Raw genomic sequence first — 20473 nt, 5'->3', positions numbered from 1 at the left:
GCGTAACGAGCTTTCGTTCAGTTGTTTCCAACACGGCCGATTCATTGGTTGAGTGGTGGTTGAGTTGACCGTGTGATGGTCAAAGCGAAAATACGGTAGTGTCCTGGTAATACGGGACGTGTGGCCACGACAAAGACAGGGAATATTGCCCCGCCTCCTCGCTGACGTCGTTTGTGCAAACAATCAATCAGGTACTAGACTTCTTTCGCAAAAACCACAGAATATTCTCTACGATCTAGGATCAGTGCTTATGCGGTCCAGCTACAGTTTCACCATTGGTAAAAAAGAGAAACCCATTGAATTTTGTTTACATTTCTCTTTTGAATATTTTGTGTTTGAGACTGAAGTCTCCCGAAATAGTATTTAATTGAATGTATTAAAGTTTATTTCAATTAGTACATGGAGCTATGTTCAATCTATCAAGATAAGAAATCTAAAATTAGATTAACGTGACCGCCTGTACCTAGAAACGGATCGATCAATCGATTTGAGGCGGTGTTTCCATGTCAAAAATAGCAACATAAAAGAAAGAAAAATCGACTTTCGACCAGCTAAAGTGACATCTAAAGGAAATAATAGTAAAAACAAAGGTGACTTCTTTTTTTTTTTTTTTTTTTTTTTTTTTTTGCTCAAGGATTCAAGAGACAAAACAGACCCAAATATTGCATTAGGGTCCATAGTTTTTGTTTCCATTATTTCATAGTTTATTTACATTATTTTCCTATGGGTGGTGCAAATCCACTAGCAGCCAGAGAATCTTGAGCTATGGGTCCAGACGCAGACTTGATTCACAGAGGCTTCCTAGATGGGTCGTGCAAATCCACTTATAGCTAAGAGTTCTCAAGCTACAGGCCGCAACCCAAACTTGATTTGCAGGAGCAAACTTTCCTTACACACAGGAGGGGGGGTATAACAAAAACGGCAACATGACCACAGAAAACTATTGCTACCACAGAAAGTCACCAGGGCTGTCTTAAAAGCATTATGGTCCCCCCCCCCCAGGCCAAGTGGTTTTTCTGAGGCCCTCTCTGGTAAATTCTAGAAAATTTTAACCAGATCTCATTTTTATGAGGTCCCCTCTACTTTTGAGGCCCCCGGGTGGGCCCATGTGTTAAGACGGCCACAAGTAGGGGCAGCAGGCAGGTCTTGTGCCCAGGCTCTAGACCCAAAAATGCATTCTGAAAAAAAAAATTCAGAAAATTCTTCTGGTGCAAATTTCATTCTGAATTACATTACAAGGGGGCATCAAACTGTGCTTGCCCCGGGTGACCAAGAATCTAGTTGCAACCTTTGAAGACGGCACTGGGAGTCACACAGCAAGGGGTTAGCGCACCAACCTCTTGGTGAATATAAAAAAATAGCTGCTGTTTGGAATCAGCAGTAAATTGTAGGTCCTCATCTAATTAGCTCTCCTGTGCAGAAAATGACTGATGCGACAAAGGTAATCAATGATCAAAGGGGCTTCCAATAAAAATGTGTACAAATCCACCAGGGCTTCCGAAGCTATGGGTCCCGGTGTAGACTTGATTCGCAGGGGGCTTCTTAGATGAAAAGTATGAATTCACTTACAGTCCTGTTATAAATGTGCTTTTTGTGCTACTCATTTCACTAATTTCGAAAAACAAACGGGCACATGGGTCATCAATGTATCACTTGCGTGGAGGCGACACAAATTTTTTTGCTACTGGTCCTACATACCACCACAATTTTTTCTCTATCCTCAATTGTTTAATCAGTGGTGTCAGACCACCAATGATTTTGAATGCTGCTGTATTTTATTTATTGAAATTATGTCAAATATTCATTGTATGAAATTATTTTATAACAGCTACATGAATCACATAAAATGTTTAGCAGACTGGTATGAACCAGCGGTTGAAGAACACTGTATACAGTCTTCACTTGCTACAACGACTGCAACCATTCTTATGAAAACGGACGTTATATTGGGTGGTCATTATACCGAAACGAAAACATAGGATAGTCGTTATATGAAAGCTTTTGGGACTCGTCCTACGGGTTGTTGTAATGGAATGGTTGCTATAACATAGTGAGCGTCGACTGTATTTGTCATGGGCTCACCGATTTCTGGCATGCACTAGTTCAAAGTTTATTAACTTCTACTGTTGTATCAAAACCTAGTTACAATTTCTTCATTACTGTGTCTGCATAATTACTGTATTACACTCTTCATCACCAATTTATTTAAATTCAATTTTTATTTCATTTTATTTAGAATGAGCCGTGATGTACCTAAAGTAGCTCTTGAAGCAGTTCTCAAGAAGACTACGGAATGGCATAGCAGTCAAAAAGATGAAGTCAAAGGTTATGATTTCAATAATGGGATTGATTACCACTCGCTTTTGATGTCCTATAAGTACTCTGGATTTCAGGCCACAAATTTTGGACTGGCAGTTGAGGAAGTTAACAAAATGGTATGAAGTAATTCCAAATTGCCTTGAGATTCTGCCTGGTAAAAACGGGTCTAGAATCATCAGAAGGTTAATCTGTATGAAGAAGCTCTGATTTTAAAAAAAACATTCACTATGGTGACGCAAAAAATTGATTTTTTTTTTAAAATGAAACAAGGGGGAATAATATTATTTTAAGTGTGTCTTGTTTAGGATTTCGTATTGTAACAAAACCACTAATCTTTGTTTTTTTACTCGTCCCCCCAGATCAAATGCAGAACTGAACCTCTATTGGCAAGTGAAGAAGATAATACAGAGGAAGATGAATTCATAAGACGCAAGTATAGGTGTACTATATTCTTAGGATATACTTCAAACATGGCTTCGGCTGGAGTGCGTGATGTCATCAGATTCCTTGTTCAACATAAAATGGTAAGATGGTGTTCATGTTTGATGCTGTGTCTGATTCTAGAAGAAAACATTTGAAGGATCTGAGAGCACTTGCAGTATTCCCCCACATTAGCCAGCATACCAATATTTTGAGTCACAGATTCCAGGTAATTCTCAAATACAGTCGAATCCCATTATAACAAACTCCTAGAGACAGGAGAAATCACTTCGTTATAACAAAATATTGTTATATAAAGGAATTCCAGGTTTTTGCATTGTTCCTATGTGAACGTATCTGGGGGATTAGAAAAGTGTTCATTAAAACAGGATTTTTTTGCTATAACGGTATATGTTAAAACGGGATTCAATTGTATCTGCACTCCAATTCACTATTCAACAAAAAGGTTTTTTTTCATTTTCTTAAAGATATTTTAACCAGGGTTGAGTTTTTGACATTACAAACATCAAAAATTGGTTTAAATTGTCAAAAACCTAAATGAATGCTTTTGGATAATATTTTGAGTACAATAAGTATATGACATGATGAAAAACCTCTTTTGCATATTACAAACTTTTTTGCATATTAGGCTATAATTTATTACAGTAATTAAAACAGAATATTAATATGAATTTAAAATTTTAAATTTTTAAACATAAAAAGGGTCGAACATAGTTTCCCAACCTTTTTTTGTCCCTATCGCCCCCTTATTCAGAAATTGTTTTCTCCCATCAACTCCCCCAATGCAATCTAACCCATAGGATCCTATGTTATACCCCTATCTTCTACTCCCCCCCCCCCCTCCGGAACATTCCAACGCCCGCACGTTGGTCAATCACTGGTCTAGAAAATGTCAAATATAATTTTATGGTTCATTTTATCTAAGCCAATCATTACCTGAAATACCAGGCAGGGTCCTGGCTCTGTCTCGCTAGGGATATAAGCCATTTACTCAGCTGAGTTGGTCCATGCTGGAGCCAATCATTACCTTGTTCAATTTGATAAACAAAATAGAGCTATTTATTCAATATGTGTTGAAGAGGATCCAGAGAATTAGGTTTTTGACCTCAGAAACCAACTCAATATTACAACAGTCAAAAACTTGTTGTCAAATTTTTTTTTTTAACCTGATAGAAGATATGTTAAATAACAAATAGCTTACTTTTCTGCAGATTAAAGTGTTTTATATTCGGAATTATAATTACTGAGAAAAAAAATTATTGCGATATTTAAAATTTTCTGATCTGCCCAAAATTTTATTCCATATTAAAAAAATTCTCACACAGCATCTGTTAATACCAAATTAAACTCATTTATTCTCACCTGAAAATTTCTTAGCTCACATTGTATAAATCCCAGTTTTAAAGAATATTTTCAATCAAAGCAGAGCTGACAGGACTTGATACTCAAAGCATTATTTTTCTACATTTAGATAGTTTCAATTGGAAATCAACTATTACATTATATAAATGCTAGTAAATATACCATCATAGTCAAGCATAGGCATTCTTATTTTTGCACTAAGAATAAGTTGCAGGAGTTTTTCTTAAGCATCACATACAAACTAACACTGCTAAATTAAAGGACATTTCAATCCTATATTTTGATTGCTAGATTTATTCTAATAGGGTACAATAAGGGTACTGTTTCAAGTATCAGTGATTATCTAGGTCATAGTTTCCCATCTATGACTTTTTGTCTCATCGCCCACTTCTTGAGAAATTTTTTTCTCCCATCACCCCCCAACGCAATCTAACCCATAGGATCTTATGTTATACTCGTAGAGCTTCTACCGCCCCCTGGAACATTCCATCGCCCCCAAGGGGGTGTTAATGCCCATGTTGGGAATCACTCATCTAGATCATAGTGTCTTCCAAACTTTTTGTTCCATCGCCCCTTTCTTCAGAAATTATTTTGCTCTCATCGCCCCCAACTCAAGCGTGCCCATAGGATCCTATGTTATACCTGTAGCTTCTATTGCCCCCCTGGACAATTCCATCGCCCATCAGGGGACAATATTGCCTATTTTAGGAAACACTGATCTAGGTAATTTAATAACTACAGAAATCAAACACACCCACAGCATTACATATATGGCGTAAAAGAACTTTTTGAACATCTTTTATAAAAAAAGTACAGCAGATGTTTATATCTATACACGTATATAAGCAGTTAAAGAAATTTTGGAAGCTTTTCCCTTCAGCTTTTATGCTAAGTTCTATTCAAATCGTATATTTTACAAGGAAAAATACCAGGGGTGGGAACTCTGCGCCAATTGCGCCGCACTGCGATAAAATTAACATCTTGTGCCATCCTGCTCCAATAGGGTATTTTCATATTTTTCTGCACCAAATAGCGAATTTTGCTTTAGTATGCCCAGAATTTCACATAGGATGTTAAAAAATTTTTGTTTCTGCTTGCTGCGAAACGATTTTTTCCGAAAAGAGCATGTTTTATTCCACTGTACTTCAACTATCGCCTTATTTAAACTATCGGCCCATCATCAGGCTTTCCATCACGAAACCCCAATAATATCTGTGATCGTGCAACTGAAGATGGTTTGCAATGGTCTTTCAGCTTTAAAGCGCAAATGCGAGTCAGTTTCTGTTTTCAAAAAAAAAGTCGCCACTGGAAGCAGCAGAAATCATTGTAGAGTCGATCGTCATTGCGTCAAATCCTGATGTTTCGTGAAAAAAATTTCATTCCGGGAGTAAAAAGAGCATGTCCGCCGAATTACGATTGCTAATTTAGAAACTTTGCCGAATAACAAGCGTTAAGTCACCGAATAACGAGTGTCAGATCGCCAATCTTGCCAAATAATGAGTGTCAGATCACCTATCTCGCCAAACAATGAGTGCTGAATCGCCAACCATCGTGTTGATTCTTCCAAAATTCTCTCCCATTTTTCAACAATTTCTTTCTGAGTATAAAAAAATTGAAAACTTGATATAGAAAATTTATAATATCTATATAAAAACATAAAAACTAGAAAATGTTTAGCCCATTTGAAGGGTGGCTGTTCTAAACAACAAATAGTGCCCTCAGTAAGCAAAAATCATCTTAAATAGACTGGTGCGAAAAGTTTTATGACAGCCGCTCTTTCAAACAAGGTGTCAAAAACCTGAAACACCAAAAACAAAAAACAAGCTGATGAGAAGATGTTTGATAACAAAAGACAGTGCAGTTGTTTTATTTTGAATAGGGGTGAGAGTTAATGAAAATATTATTAATTTCGCTGCTACAATTTATAAATATCTGCTCTGAATCCTATATTTTGCTGCAAAAACTGCTCTGAATCCTCAATTTGCTGCTCCAAATCCTTAATTTTGCCTCTCCAAAGCTGCTCCGAAATGGACTTTATCACTTCCCACTCCTGAAATACACGTATATTGGTTGCGCTGATTTTAAAACTGGTGTTGGTTTTGCTGAATTTTCTTTAGTTTCTGAGATAATGCATAGGCCTACTCCCAACATTTCAACATAGTCTACATCCATAATTTTTGTGTCAAATTTTTACTTTGAATTTTTTATTTTCCTATTCTATTCGATATATTATATTTTATCATCAGACTCCACTGGTCTTTACTTATTAGTGTTAAGTTCATTATTGATTTACATTTTGCACAGTTTCAATGTAATTTGTATGCTGCTTATGGTATTACCATTGAAATTTAAGGGCGCGCTGTAGCCCAGGTCAATAAGATATTCGCCTAAAGTACCAAAGGATATTTAGAGGTGTCGAGAGTTCGATATGATACCCAGTTTGTTCTTGTCAGAAAATTTCCCAACACAGGGGTACAACAGAAACAGTGACATGACCACAGAAAAAGATTGCTACTGCAGATTCCCACACTAAGGGGGTTAGCGCACCAACCTCTGGTTGAGTATGGAAAAAAGGCTGCCATTCGGAATTGGCAATAAATTGTAGGTCTCGTCTAATTAGCCCTTATGTGTAGAAAATGACCATGGGCGCGACAAAAATGATCAAATGATTGTAATTTAATTTTCATTTTATCTCAAAAACTACAACCAATCTGATGAAACCAATGCCACATTTGGATTCAGCACACTAAAATCACTGGAATATCTTTACCAATGATTTACTGTATTTGTTTGTAGCGTGCAGTTTCAATGTGAATTTTTTTTAATATGTTACTGAAATGGAAGTGTTGTGAAGGAGGAATCCAAATATTCAGAGAATTTTTTTAATTTTTGTATTCAGGTTGACTGCCTCGTGACTTCAGCTGGAGGTGTGGAAGAAGACTTGATCAAATGTCTTGCTCCTACACTCATAGGCGACTTTTCGCTTCAAGGAAGTGTCCTTAGGTATGTTCACAAAATGAAATTTCCGTTATTTGGTGAAAGTGTCAGGTGTTCAAGGAAACATATTTTCTGGATGTTATACTAAGGTGAACTTCGGAAAGGAAATTCATCTTGTCTCCGCTGGGATTCGAATCCAGATTCTCTTGTATACTGGGCATCTGCATCACTGGAAACACTACTCTGCCTTCCTCATTTCATGCACGCACTGTGGCTTGAAGCGCTGAAGTTAGCAGAGACATTAGTAGCCTCTATCTATCCTGTCTATCTATACTATAGACAGTAACCTGTCTATCTCTCATTAGTGTCAAGTGTTGTTAGTTACAAGATAAATGAGGTTTTTGAAATTGTTTTATAGGTAATGGAAGAACAGGTTTTTCCTGTTTTTGTTGTGAAAAAAGATGTTATATTGTCCGCAGAACGTAAAAAAACTTTTTTTCTTGGGTAGGCTGCAAATTTCATATAGAAAATTAACATATCTTTTGCCAAAACTTATAGTTAATGTGGTAGATACTTCTGCCCCTCATACCGTTGTAACAACACCACTGTCTTGATAGCCTTATCTTTACAAATCGCTTGATGTCACACTGATTTATTTATCAACTGGGCAACAGTTATTTTCGTCACATTCTGACGATATTGGTGACAGTTTTCTTCACATTAATTTTTTTCTTTCAGAATTTGATCATCCATATCCATAGTTGAATTTTATGGTGTGTAGTGAAACTTTTATTATCTCTAATGCATGGACATGTGTATGCATATTAATAACTGTTTCACCTGATTACATCAACGTTGTTCTTTATGTATAGAGATAACGGACTAAACAGGATAGGAAATTTGATCGTTCCAAATGACAACTATTGTAAATTCGAAGACTGGATTATGCCCATTTTAGATGAATTGTTAGATGAACAAACCCAAAAGGTACGGCCAATTATTATTAGGTACATGCTGTATTTTAAATTTATAATCTGTTTCATCTCAGTGCGTACCTTTCTCAGAATAAGTATGTGCCCCTGCTATTCTGAATTCTTATCTAACAAGCTGCAACAAATGTCTAGTTGCCATCCTATTCTGTGGGCATTTCATGCACTGGAACAAAGAAACATGTGACTTTGCTCAGTAGGCATGCAGCCCTATATTGCATGTAATACCAGTTTCAACCAAACTTTATGTCATTGAGGAAACATAAAATAAAGCTTTCTATATTATTATAGCTTGTATGTTACAGCTTTCATCACAAAGAAATATCTTTAGGTTGTGTTCTCTCCGTTCAATTTTGATATCATATATCTTATTAGTTTAATATAAAATGTTCTCACAATGTGTACAGTAGAACCTCTTTAAACTGTTTGGAGAGACGAAAGTTTATATTTTGTATTTGATAAATTCAAATTTTGATATATAAAACATTATAATTGGCATCTCAAAATAGGTTTTGTGTTATTTTACGTAATTGGAGACTAAATGTAGTAAACGTGGTAAGTGCCAAAAGTGAAAATGTTGGGAAATATCACAAAAGAAAAAAAAAATCTCACATAACTATATGTTACCACTAGCAACCTATTTACATTTGCCACATTATAAGGTATTGCTCATTTGATGCACACTTTAACATGAAAAAAATTTGCTCTTACATCATTAACCGCTTTTTAGTATTCAATTATTTTGAGGAAAAAATTACTTTAAAACATTGATTAAACAAGTTTTTCACAGCTGTTCAAAAGTTTTGAAACATTTAACATTTTTTATTGACACTTATCATGTCAAAAACCCAAGATGTATCGAGAAATTGGTTCATTTTGCACCTAATCATGGAAAATCACATCAATTATCAATTCAGAAAAGCTCTGTTCACTTCTTTGTAATATGTAACTGACCATTTCTCTTGTTAATCCATTAGCTGGGGCCTGTCCAGACCTTTTCATAGGATTGTTTTTTTGTGAAAATAATTCTTAATTTTGTGGGAGTGAAACAATCCAGTTAATTTTGAGAAAAAAAATGTAATTAATTGTTGAATTTGGTTAGAAATTCTGAAAAGGAATGTGTGTGAGCTTAATGTACAGTTAAGTAGTAGTGATAGTAGTCTTTTACACTGTGAAGGGTCTCTTTTCTTGTCTTAAAATTTTGAGTAGGATCCATTATCTCACCCTGAAATTTCATGATCTATTCTCTTCACCTGAAATTTTTGTGAACGGTTTGTTTCCTTGACCTGGAATCATGTGAAGGGTACACTACTAAACCAGGCATGCACCTCTGCAGAACTTCTAACAAATTGGTACATGTTGGAATGTGTGTGTACATATAGTGAACCTTCCATGAAGTTTGTTTCTGTGTAATGCTTGTTATGTGTAGTGCTGCCATCTGTAATCAATTTTTTTAAACTATGAGTTTTTTCTCAACTCATAGTGATTGAAGTGTAATGAATGAATAATTATACCGTTTTATGCCTGTTGCTCTTTGCAGCGAGACTTTTTAACAGGGAGATCAGCTCGCATTCACACCTTGAAGTTGGGAATCGCAGAAAACCAACTTCAGCCGACCACCACTGCGCGACAGTGGGGTCGTGTGAAGGGTCTGTTTTCTTGACCTGGTTTATGAAGGGTCTGTTTTCTTGACCTGGTTCATGAAGGGTCTGTTTTCTTGACCTGGTTCATGAAGGGTCTGTTTTCTTGACCTGATTTATAAAAGGTCTATTTCCTTGACCTGAAATTAGACCCATGAAGGATCCAAAGCTGATCTGAATTCCGGCTGGACAGATATCTGATATTAGCTTCAGAATAATTAACAAGGATGGCTTGTTTTTCTTTAAAAAAATATTTTAATCAAACAGGACTTTTCAATGGTACTATAGGGAGGAGAAAAAATTGTGTTTTCTCCCACTGACCGATAATAGAAAATGAATGATATGCTCAAATGAAATTAACTGTGTATTGGGGTAAACCAAGAATCTAATGAGGATATATGTCTGCTGTGCTGCTAACATTAATTGTCTCAATCTTCAGCTGGGACTACCAAAAACTGACATATAAACAGCGACAGTTTGAGAGGGGGATGGCATGAAGTGGGTACATGGTGCAGCATTTGTTTCTAGACTGTTGCATCACAATGTTGATGCGTTACTTTTTATATTTCAGAAAATGATTTGGTCACCTTCAAAGATCATAACAAGGTTGGGTGAAAAGATCAATAACCCACAGTCCATCTGCTTCTGGGCCGCAAAGGTGAGACCTTGTTTCCATTGTAGAATATTTACATGTTTAGTGAAGAATAGGGAATTATAATTTTCCATCCTAGATGATATCATTTTTTTGAAAACATTTATTATTATTAGCTGTGTGTAGAAACTAATATTAACATTCAATGCCTATTAAATATTTAAAGTTTGATTACTGATTGAGGAATTGTAACTGGGTATGGAAGAACGATCATGGCAAATCAATACAAACATGAGGTTTTTAGTGAGCCATAAACAGCTGTGCAGCTGTTTTCCAATGATATGAGGCCCAATGATTACGGAAGAGAAAACCATAAGCTGTCGGGTCATTGGAACAGTTCACCAAATATGTGACCTTGTTGTCTGAAATCAGCCGCGACTGTTCCAGTGAGATGGTGGAACTGCCTTTGTGATGAACCATATGTCACATGACCAATATAATTAATGAGCATAATGAGATAACACACCCTTGCTGTGTTATCTCATGATGCTCATTAATTATATTGGTCGTGTGACATAGAACCGAACTCTGTACAATTACTTTTAATTTCCTGAAAATACTTAAAAGCAAATTTAGAAATTTTATAAACTTAGACAAAATTGATATCGCCAAGTCATCGGTCCATATCTCTAATCACCTGGAGTAAACTCATCATAGTTGGATGTTTGAAGTCAACTCATCCGTTCTTTTACCTCTGTAGGCCTTACATGATGAAGAAGTGGTTTTTAGAGTTTGGCCATGGAAGACTAGAGAGGTACTTCCCAGGTGGAGTTAACCAGCAAGTGTTGAAGTATGGCTGATTGCGAGAGAAGTGGAAATACAAGTGCGAAGAGACAGCGCTCTCGCTGTCTTTTATACTGAAGATGCAACCAACCATCATCGATTGTATCACTGATTTGCATATATTCCGGATTTCTTTCGTGACTGTAATTGTGATATGGCAGCAGTGGCCATGACATAATATTTTACTAATTTCTGAATGATGTTTACTGATTGCACTGAATCGATGTACCCTACGACGTCTGACACCAAACGTGTAATATTTAGGTTCTGACGACCTTGGGCTGAAACCAAATGACCTGACTTGCGACATTTAGGTGAGAATTATTCAATTGATGACAAAAATTTACTCTACAGCATTTACTTCAAATGGAGTGATCCCTCTTCACCCTCTGCGGGTCCTTATCGCTACACCTTGAACATCAAAAACAAGATTGAAGAAACCAGTCAATCACTCTAAAGCAATGTTATCCAAAAAATAATTTGTAAGAGTACATTTCCCCCCCCCCCTCCATATTCGTTGAGGTTACGCTCGGGAGGTGACCGCGAATATGGGAAATCCGTGAATAACCACAACTATAGGTTTTTCGTTTATCTCTTTTCTCAAACATCATGAGAAGAGCAGGGTGATGTAGAGGTATAAGGAAGTGTATAAGAGGCTGCAGCAATTGTTGGCAATGTTTTCTGAAAGAACATTGTGATTTCTGTTTGCCGTTTCTTTTTTCTTCATATCATCAAATATGTTGGAGTATGTTGACAAGATTTTCTCTACCAATTTTTCTACATGTGAAGAACGTAGCATAGAGGGAACTATATCATGAAAATAATCTATTGCTGATTTGAACTTGCAAAGCACCCCCCCCCCCCCCGTTACTCATGGTGAACTTGTCTTCCACTTTATCTTGATCTTCTTGATTTGGTATCACTTATTTCATGAGCAGTCAACTGCATTAATTCCTCCTCGGTCAATGCCTCTAAATTACTATTAATTAGCTGTTCGACTTCTATATCTATATCATTGAACCCTTCCCCCACCCCCACCTGTTTCGTTAATGTGACACTGTCTTTTCTCTTTTATAATCTCTTCAGTTGGCTCTGTAGAGATAGTTATGTCCTGGAGCGTACATTGTTGTCAAAGGTTAATTCAACCCAAGTTGACTGTTTTTCTTTTAAGAGCTGCCATGGATCTAGTGATGACAGTAATGGCATTAGCGATAGTGTAATTCTTCCATACCTTCAAGATATTTTCGGGATTTGTACCTTCTTCTATTATATGCACAATCATCTTCATTGTGTGGCATGTATAGTGAGCCCATAGTTTGAAAAACTGGTGGCAAATGGCAGCACTACACATGACAAGCATTACAGAGAAACAAAAAACTTCACGTCAGGTTTCACTACACGTACACGCACATTCCCGCATGTACCGATTCGTTGGGGGTTCCGCGGGGGGGGGGGTGCATGTGTGGTGTAGCAGTAGTAGGTAGGGCCTCCAAAAAATGGCTCGGGGATCCATGATGTTCTTAAGTCAGCCACCTTGTTGGGCAATTTGCCTGTTGTGGCGTTGCATTGTATTTGTATGCTCACATTGCACCCTGATCAAGAGGCTGAATGATAGATGTTGTATTAGGAGATATATAACAGACTTCCACACCATCAGCCTTGAACTCATTGACATCTGGGTATCCAGGAGTTTTATCCAGTATCAAAAGAACTTTGAATGGCATGTCTTCACTCTCAAGGTACTTCCTTACTTTTGGAACGAAACACTGTTTAAATCAATCCAGGAAAAGTGTTTTTGTAAACCAAGTCTTTCATCCAAAATACTGCACAGGAGCTTTGACTTATCTTTTCCCTTCAATGCTCGCAGATTCATAGATTTGAAAATAACGATGGGGTTTATCATGTACCCATACGCATTTGTACGAAACAACACAGTAAGTCTATCTTTACTTGCCTTAAAACCAGGGGGCTCGCTTTTCTTCTTGGGTGATAAATTTTCTTTAACCGCATTTTCTTCCAAAATAATGCAGTTTTGTCAGTATTAAACACCTGCTGAGGTGCATAACCCTTCTCTTCAATAATTTTCTACAGAGTCTTTAGAAATTTTCTAGCTGCCTCCTGGTCAGCAGCGGCCTGATTGCTAGTAATTTTTACATTGTGTAATCCGAATCTTTCCTTAAACCTATGAAACCAACCTTTACTTGCATAAAGTCTGATGAAATAGACGTTTCACCAGCCCTTTCCTTTAGAGAAAAGTAGAATTTTTTTGCCTTTTCCGTTATGATATTAAAATCAATTGGAATACTTTTCTTTGTAGCAGTCTTGTACCTACAAAAAAACCCAGCATTTTCTGTAAGAGGAAACACATGGATTCCGTAGGTGATGCAAAATTTCGCTATCACAGCTGATCTAATTTCAGAATCTCACTGTAGATTCATTGATTCTGTAATGGCGAGCCACAGTAGCAATCGACTTACTTTTGCCAAACATAGTCAATATATCCAACTTTTCTTGTAAAGTTTTCACTTTTTTTTTGTCTTTTCAAAGCATTATCAATAGCACTAGACAAATGAGCCATCCTAAACATGCACAACTCAAATTTTGTAAACAAAACATGTGAATGACGATTGCTGAGTGTTGCCAAAGAAAATTTCCAATAAAGGAAAAAAAATGGCGAATACGGAAACCGTGAATATATGGGGGAAGGGTGACTGTAATTTCATTCTTTTCCAAAATTTTAAGGGGTTGTTTTGCTAAAAGAGGGTATTTTTTTAATTAAAAACACAAATAACTATTGAAAAACAAAAAAAACTGAAATTGAAGGAGTATTTTTACTCCTTAGTGAAATTTGGAGGAGTGAAATTCAATTTTTATGCGTGAATCATGCATCTAGATGCGTATTGTTGAGCACTGCTCTAAGGTAGTCAACTTTAGGGGGATCTAGTACATTTTTTATACTACCAACATTTCGACAAGTCCATCTTATAGATCTCATCACTGAGCATTAAAGAGTTAATCATTGATGATTTTTTTTTTTCATTTATTGGAATTTAGTCTCAGTTCTCAAAAGTGTGTCTCTCTGATTATTTATAACTATAATATTTTTCTTTGTAGAATAAGATACCCATCTTCAGTCCAGCTCTCACTGATGGCTCACTCGGCGACATGATATACTTCCATTCTTATAAGAATCCTGGGTTGATTGTAGACATTGCTCAAGGTACAAGTTCCGTTCTTGTTAAAACGAAAGATACAAAGATACTCTTCATATTCTTACATCGCTATGGATTCATGCAGACATGAATATTGATATTTATGGGGGAAAAAGTTTAATTTTTCTTCTCCCTAGATATCCGAAGAATCAATTCCATTGCTGTCAAAGCCATCAATTCCGGAATGATCATCTTAGGTGGTGGCGTCATGAAGCATCACATATGCAACAGCAACCTCATGGCAAGTGATGTTTAGCTCATAATTAACCAAACCTTTTTGTCCGATCACTGCCTTCTTCAAAAATGTTTTCTCATTGGCTTCAATTCAAGCCAACCCAGGGGATCCTATGTTATACCTGTAGATGTTATAACCCGCACTTTTCTATCGCTTTCTCGGGGGGGGGGGGGGGAAGAGATATTGCTCACTTTGGAAATCACTGGTTTAGTTCAATATTTAATAATGTATTAAATGTAGATGTTTGATTCAACAACTTTTTTGTTTTCGTTCGAAACATAAATGATCTACTAAATTTAATTGGTTTTTATTTTTTCAGAGAAATGGAGCAGACTTTGCAGTATATATCAACACAGCTAGTGAATTTGATGGCAGTGACTCTGGTGCAAGACCTGATGAAGCTGTTTCATGGGGGAAAATTAAAAAGACTGCAACACCCGTGAAGGTAATTATAGACATAAATCAGAAATAAATTAATTGGTCCTTGTCTGGTGCTTTTCCTTAATTTCAATGGTGATAACAAAGGAGTGCCAGATCAGCTGCCACATATTCTATGGTTAACTTACATTCGTTTAGTTATAGGTCATTCTCACGAGATTAGACAAAAAAATAAAGAAAAAAATTACAAAAAAAATTAAGGGCCTGCACATCATGATGTCCTGGATTGTAACCACACTGGTGGTCGGCTGAAGTTGGTTTGCTGTGGTTTCCAACTTTGAGGCACAAATGCAAGCCAATCTCCCATTAAAAAGTCTCGCCACAGAGAGGATCAGGCCTACAAGGTCTACAAATGGTAAAAATATTCAATCATTATACTTCATCCACTTCACTTCTGAAATATATAGATGGCAGCACTGAGAAATCAGCACCAATGACACTAGATACACACTCAAAATGTTAGGTACACACACCTACACTTCCGGCACAATTCATTAGGTAAGTGGTAAGTTGTCCATGGTGATAGACCTGAGTTGTGCTCGGTATAAAAAAAAAAAGAAGAAAAAATACAAAAAAAATTCTTAGGGATACTTCTTTACTTGCTAATAAATGAAATATAGTCAGCAATGGTTAAAAATTCACTGTGAAAAAAATTAATTTAAATTTTACCATGCTAAGCAAATCCGACAAAGCATTTTACCTGTTTTAGCACTTGATATTTATGTTTGACAGTTGTAACGTGTTCCATCTATTTTGGTAGATCATTTTCTACATGGATAAGCGCTGATACTCTGAAAAAAAAAAAATTTTGTTGAATGCATTTTTATTTCTTTTTTATTTGTGTTTCTCGCTACTTTTTTCATCAATTTTATTGGGGACAACCATTTTCTAATTTGCCTCTATTTTGCTAGAGCACGAGTTGCAAACTCAAAACAAAGCCTTTAGATGAAACATTACTGCAGCTAGATGTTGCAACCAAAAAATTTGGATTTTGTTTACTTCCCTCCACCTTAACTTATGATCAAACCTTTCTTTTGGTTACCCAGCACCAGAAGAAAGATAATTTTACATGTTTTTCAACACTGATAAAAACTAACCATGTTGAAAACATGTGCTTTACAGTAATAATAGATGCTTCTGAACTGAAAAGTGTGTGATAAAGTGAAAAAATTTTCAATTATAAATTTCTCACGAAAAAAAATTAAGGGAGGAAGGCATTTTATAAAAACGCTCACCCCTTTTTTCTTGAATAAACTTGTTTTTTGAATTAATTTACAATTCTAATTGATTTAAAACAGGGTTCAAGTGATGGGTACATTCTTAACTTTCTGAATAAAAAATTTTATCGGTGGCGACCGGTTTTGTAGGATTTGAACCAATGTTTTCCAAATGTCACAAATGGGGGGAAAAAAAAGCTGGGGGAAATGTTTATTTGCTCTATAATCTATTGATAAAAAATATTTATTATTATAAAAGAGATGAAATGAATCACGAAATTTAAGCCAATTTCGTGAGAATGACCCTTATACAATTTCCTTCACTATCATGCAAAATACAGTTCTGTCAATTCATAATGTTATATTGACACGAGTGGACATAAAGCAGTGAAGGGTGCATCAAATGTCCAAATTTTTTGAAGAGGATGCATGTGAAAATTTAAATTACTCGTCCTATGTGGGACATGAAATTCCTCAACAATAAATTATTTAAAGGATGTAAGATGGCATCGTTATTTATGCCTTGAGTAACATTCAAAACTGTGGGGTTTTTTCAACGTTGAAAACCTGTTCCACCTAAAACTTGGGCGGTATGGAAAGATGAACTGTATTCCTCAATTTCACGGCCGGTGGCATCAAAGGGGGGGGGGGTCGTTTGATCTAATGTATATGTGCATATATGAATTGACATCGTGCCCCCCCCCCCCCGACTTTCAAGTGAATCTCCACCTATACTCAGTTCTTGTCAAAGTTTTTTTTGTGTGTGTGAAGAAATCTGTTTTATTTTTGGTAGTCGTGCTAACAATGTATAGAAATCTTACAAAGTTTGTTCTTTTTAAGTTTGTTTCTTAAAATCTTACATTTGTTTTCTAATAGTAGATGATGTGGTGGGGGGGGGGGGGATACTGGCATTCATCCTCAATGCATGTCTTGAATCACTGTACAGTAGTGTGGGAGGTATTGTCAGATATATTTTATTCAAAATTTGTCATTAACAATGACAATTTGTCTTTCATTAACATAATAAAAGGAGCTACGTAAAATGTTTAGGCACAGATTGTGGCTGCCTGAACTCATTCAGACATCCTTGTTTGCAGTCTGTAACCTAAAGGTTTTACTGCAAAAGTGCTGAATGAGAACGTAGCTGTTTTAATGCAGGGGCCCTTGGTGCAAGAACGACACCCCCCCCCCCTTCCTATGATAAACTTTTATTGCAATTAATATACAATCTTTTTTTTCTTTTGTATATTATGTAAGCTTGGGATATGTCACTGCAGTAGCATGTTTTGATCGCCTGCCGGAGAAGTTTTTAATTTGATGCTCGAGGCATAAAAACCTTTTGTGATTTAGCCGATTATTGGAGTGCATTTAGCAACTATATATACTTTTAAGACTTTTATTCTGTACACATCAATTTTCTTGCAAGCACTTTGATATCTCACCCATTGTGAAGTAGGTTATTCAGGATGTCCAGTCCTTTCTTGTAGGTAGTCCTTGTGCATTGTTTTTGCTAGGTGCTCACAATGCTGTTAAGATGGCTCAATTGCATGAAATGAATTATTTCACTCACTCAGTTTGGATTAGCAGGGTTTTAGTGTACTTTGCTATCTTTTGAGAGGGGAGGAAAGAAACATCATTATGCCCACCAAAAAACTTCATATTTTTAATGCTCAATAACAAAAGTCGCAGAAGGTTTTTCTAATGTTATTAGAAGTTAATTTTACTCAAGCTTCTGAATAAATGAACTCAAACCATGCTAAATACATATTCACGGGGTGTCCATAATTAAAGTCGGTGTGTTCTGAGCTATATACAACCTCAACTGGCATCAGAAAATTATGAAACTTTCGGAATCCCTCAATGAAGGAATAGGAAGATTTTTTTTTTTTCTTTTTTAAATTCCCTTTAAGGACAGAAAATCTTCAATCTCTGTGGAATCACTTTGGTGATCCTTCATGAAGAAATAAGAATGGAGATGTCTATATTATATATACTTGCCATGAAGCTTGAACAGTTTGCAAGAGAGATGATTTTTCCCTCAGCTCAATAGATGAAGGGAAAAACAATTTTTCTGAATATTATGCCAAATTGAACTGGGAAAGAAAAGTCTAAATGACTTTCTCTCTAGAACACAGTTCTCTTGCAATCTTGATAAGTGAGAGTTTTTTTTTTTGAAACCGAGCACAACTCAGGTCTATCGCCATAGGCAATTTACTACCTAGTGAGTTGTGCCGGAAGTGTAAGTGTGTGTACCTAGTAGTCTGAGTGCGTATCTAGTGTTGTGTATGATTTTTCAGTGCTGCCATCTATATCTCAGAAGTGAAGGGAGTGATGTGTAGTGACTGAATATTTGTACTGTTTGTAGGACTGTTGCTCTCTGTGGCGAGACTTTTTAACGGGGAGATCGGCTCGCATTTGCTCTTCAAAGTTGGGAACCACAGAAAACCAACTTCAGCCGACCACCACTGTGGCGACGGTGGGGCTCTAACCCGAGTCCCTGCGATGCGAGTCCGTCACTATGACCACTCGACCACCACAGCGGCAGATAAGTGAGCTATCCTCATATACCACTGCAGACAAAAACAATCCTTTCCTTATAATTTACACATATAATAGCCCCCTTCTCTAACTTCAGCAAGGGCCAACAGATAGCAACAGTATTGAGTGAGATGGTTTTTCTCAGCCCAGTGGATGAAGGAGACATTTTTCCTGGATGTTATGGGCAGTTGAACTTGGAAAGAAAAGTAATTTAGTCTCCGCTATAGGAATCAGACCCGTCCTCTTGTATCCTTATACACTGCTGGAGACAGGATCAATCCTTTCTTTATAATTTACACATAGTAGCTTCCCCCCTTAACTTCAGCAATGGCTCCCAGGTGGCAGCAGTATCAAGAGTGAGATTTTTTTTTTCTCAGCCCAATGGATAAAGGAAAGACTTTTCTTCTGGATATTACGCAGAGTTAAACTCACAAAGAAAAATTATGTTCTTTCCGAGGATAGCTCACTTGCCCAGATTTCTGATTCCCGGCTGAGAGTAAATGACTTTTCTTTCAGAGTTCAACTCGGCATAATATCCAGGAAAAAATATCTTTCCTTGAACAGTTTTGTCAGATGTTCGAAATTAGCATGTGCATAGAAAACGCCCTCTATAATGATGAATGCCTGAAAAAAAAATTTCCCTCTCTCTCAATTTCTTACCCATTCATTCCCAAATGTTTTCTGATGAGTAGTAGCTGAGGTTGTAGATAGCTCTGAACGTGCTAATTTCATTTATAGACACCATGTACATTAATAAATTGCTCATCTCAGAGTGGCCAATAACATAAAAATACAGCTATCCTAGAGTCAAAACTGAATCTAGGTTAGTTCAGTTTTAATATTTGCTTAATCCACAGGTGTTCACGTGTGTACATGATATTGGATTTCTCTCACCCGTACCTCATTCAGCTATTGGGCACAAACTGACAGCTGCATCAATGTGCTTACAAATGCTTCCATACTGAAAAGGGATGTAGAAGTAGTTGATAAGACTGGGTTTTGTTTGGTTTTCAGCAGGTGCGATTGAATCAGGGAAGAGTCATCCTACATTTTATGGCTATTTATTGTTTTTGAAAGCAGATAAAAAAGTTTTTTGGCTAAGACCCTTGCAAAATTCCTCGTTATCACAGGCCGTTTGTTGAAATCATTACTTGCATATGGCAGTAACTTGACTGCTAAGAAGTTAAGTTTTTTCATATGTGTGGACTGAATCTCGACGACAGAACTTTTGTAAAATTGCTATCATACCAGAAAAAAAAATATTGTGAAACCTCTCATGAATTCAAACTTTCTATAATTTATATGCTTAAGAGTCAGTGCTCTTGTTTTCATTGCAGTTGTATGCAGATGCCACTCTAGTTTTCCCGCTTCTAGTTGCAGAAACATTCGCAACCCTCATTCACAAGGAACATTAGAGATGGAAGACGAAAATATAGTGCCATTTCCTTTCGAATCTATTCACACTGTGATATCATCTGTGCTGCTTCGTAGACACTGGTTGTAAATAAATTTTCGAAAGAAAAAAAATCATTTGAATTAGTAAATAACTGTGTTTTTTTTCTTCGAAAAATTACAGCTCTCATGCTCTAGTCATTGCTTATTCTTGGCTACGCAGAGTATTCTGGAAAAGAACTATTTCGAAGTGCTGACTAAGTAAATATCAATGTAAGCTTACATCATATCAGCTTTCACTATGCTCTAAGAGCCACT

At 36.5% G+C, this 20473-nt stretch overlaps 1 protein-coding gene across 3 annotated transcripts; it reads left to right on the top strand.

Moving 5' to 3' along the window:
- Nucleotides 1-191: 191 nt before the first annotated feature.
- Nucleotides 192-20327, top strand: Dhps (Deoxyhypusine synthase). Of its 3 annotated transcripts, none has more exons than XM_089248535.1 (10): nt 236-278; nt 2237-2435; nt 2679-2843; nt 7022-7125; nt 7932-8046; nt 10260-10346; nt 14238-14343; nt 14473-14576; nt 14890-15015; nt 20101-20304. In XM_089248535.1, the coding sequence occupies exons 2-10, from the start codon at nt 2238-2240 to the stop codon at nt 20176-20178; spliced, it is 1083 nt and encodes a 360-aa protein (XP_089104661.1). In that variant the 5' UTR covers nt 236-278; nt 2237; the 3' UTR covers nt 20179-20304. The 3 variants fall into 3 exon arrangements, with proteins under 3 accessions (XP_089104662.1, XP_089104661.1, XP_089104660.1); XM_089248534.1 differs by having other exon boundaries at nt 244-590; XM_089248536.1 differs by lacking the exon at nt 10260-10346 and having other exon boundaries at nt 192-590; nt 20101-20327.
- The last annotated feature ends 146 nt before the right edge of the window (nt 20328-20473 follow it).

This window comes from Pholcus phalangioides, unplaced genomic scaffold, assembly GCF_987345545.1.
Source record: "Pholcus phalangioides strain wild (caught in Gottingen) unplaced genomic scaffold, Ppha-v1.0 ptg000020l_1, whole genome shotgun sequence".
Classification (NCBI taxonomy): domain Eukaryota; kingdom Metazoa; phylum Arthropoda; class Arachnida; order Araneae; family Pholcidae; genus Pholcus; species Pholcus phalangioides.
Note: the sequence above shows the minus strand (reverse complement) of the source record. Positions and strands in the feature narration are given on the sequence as shown.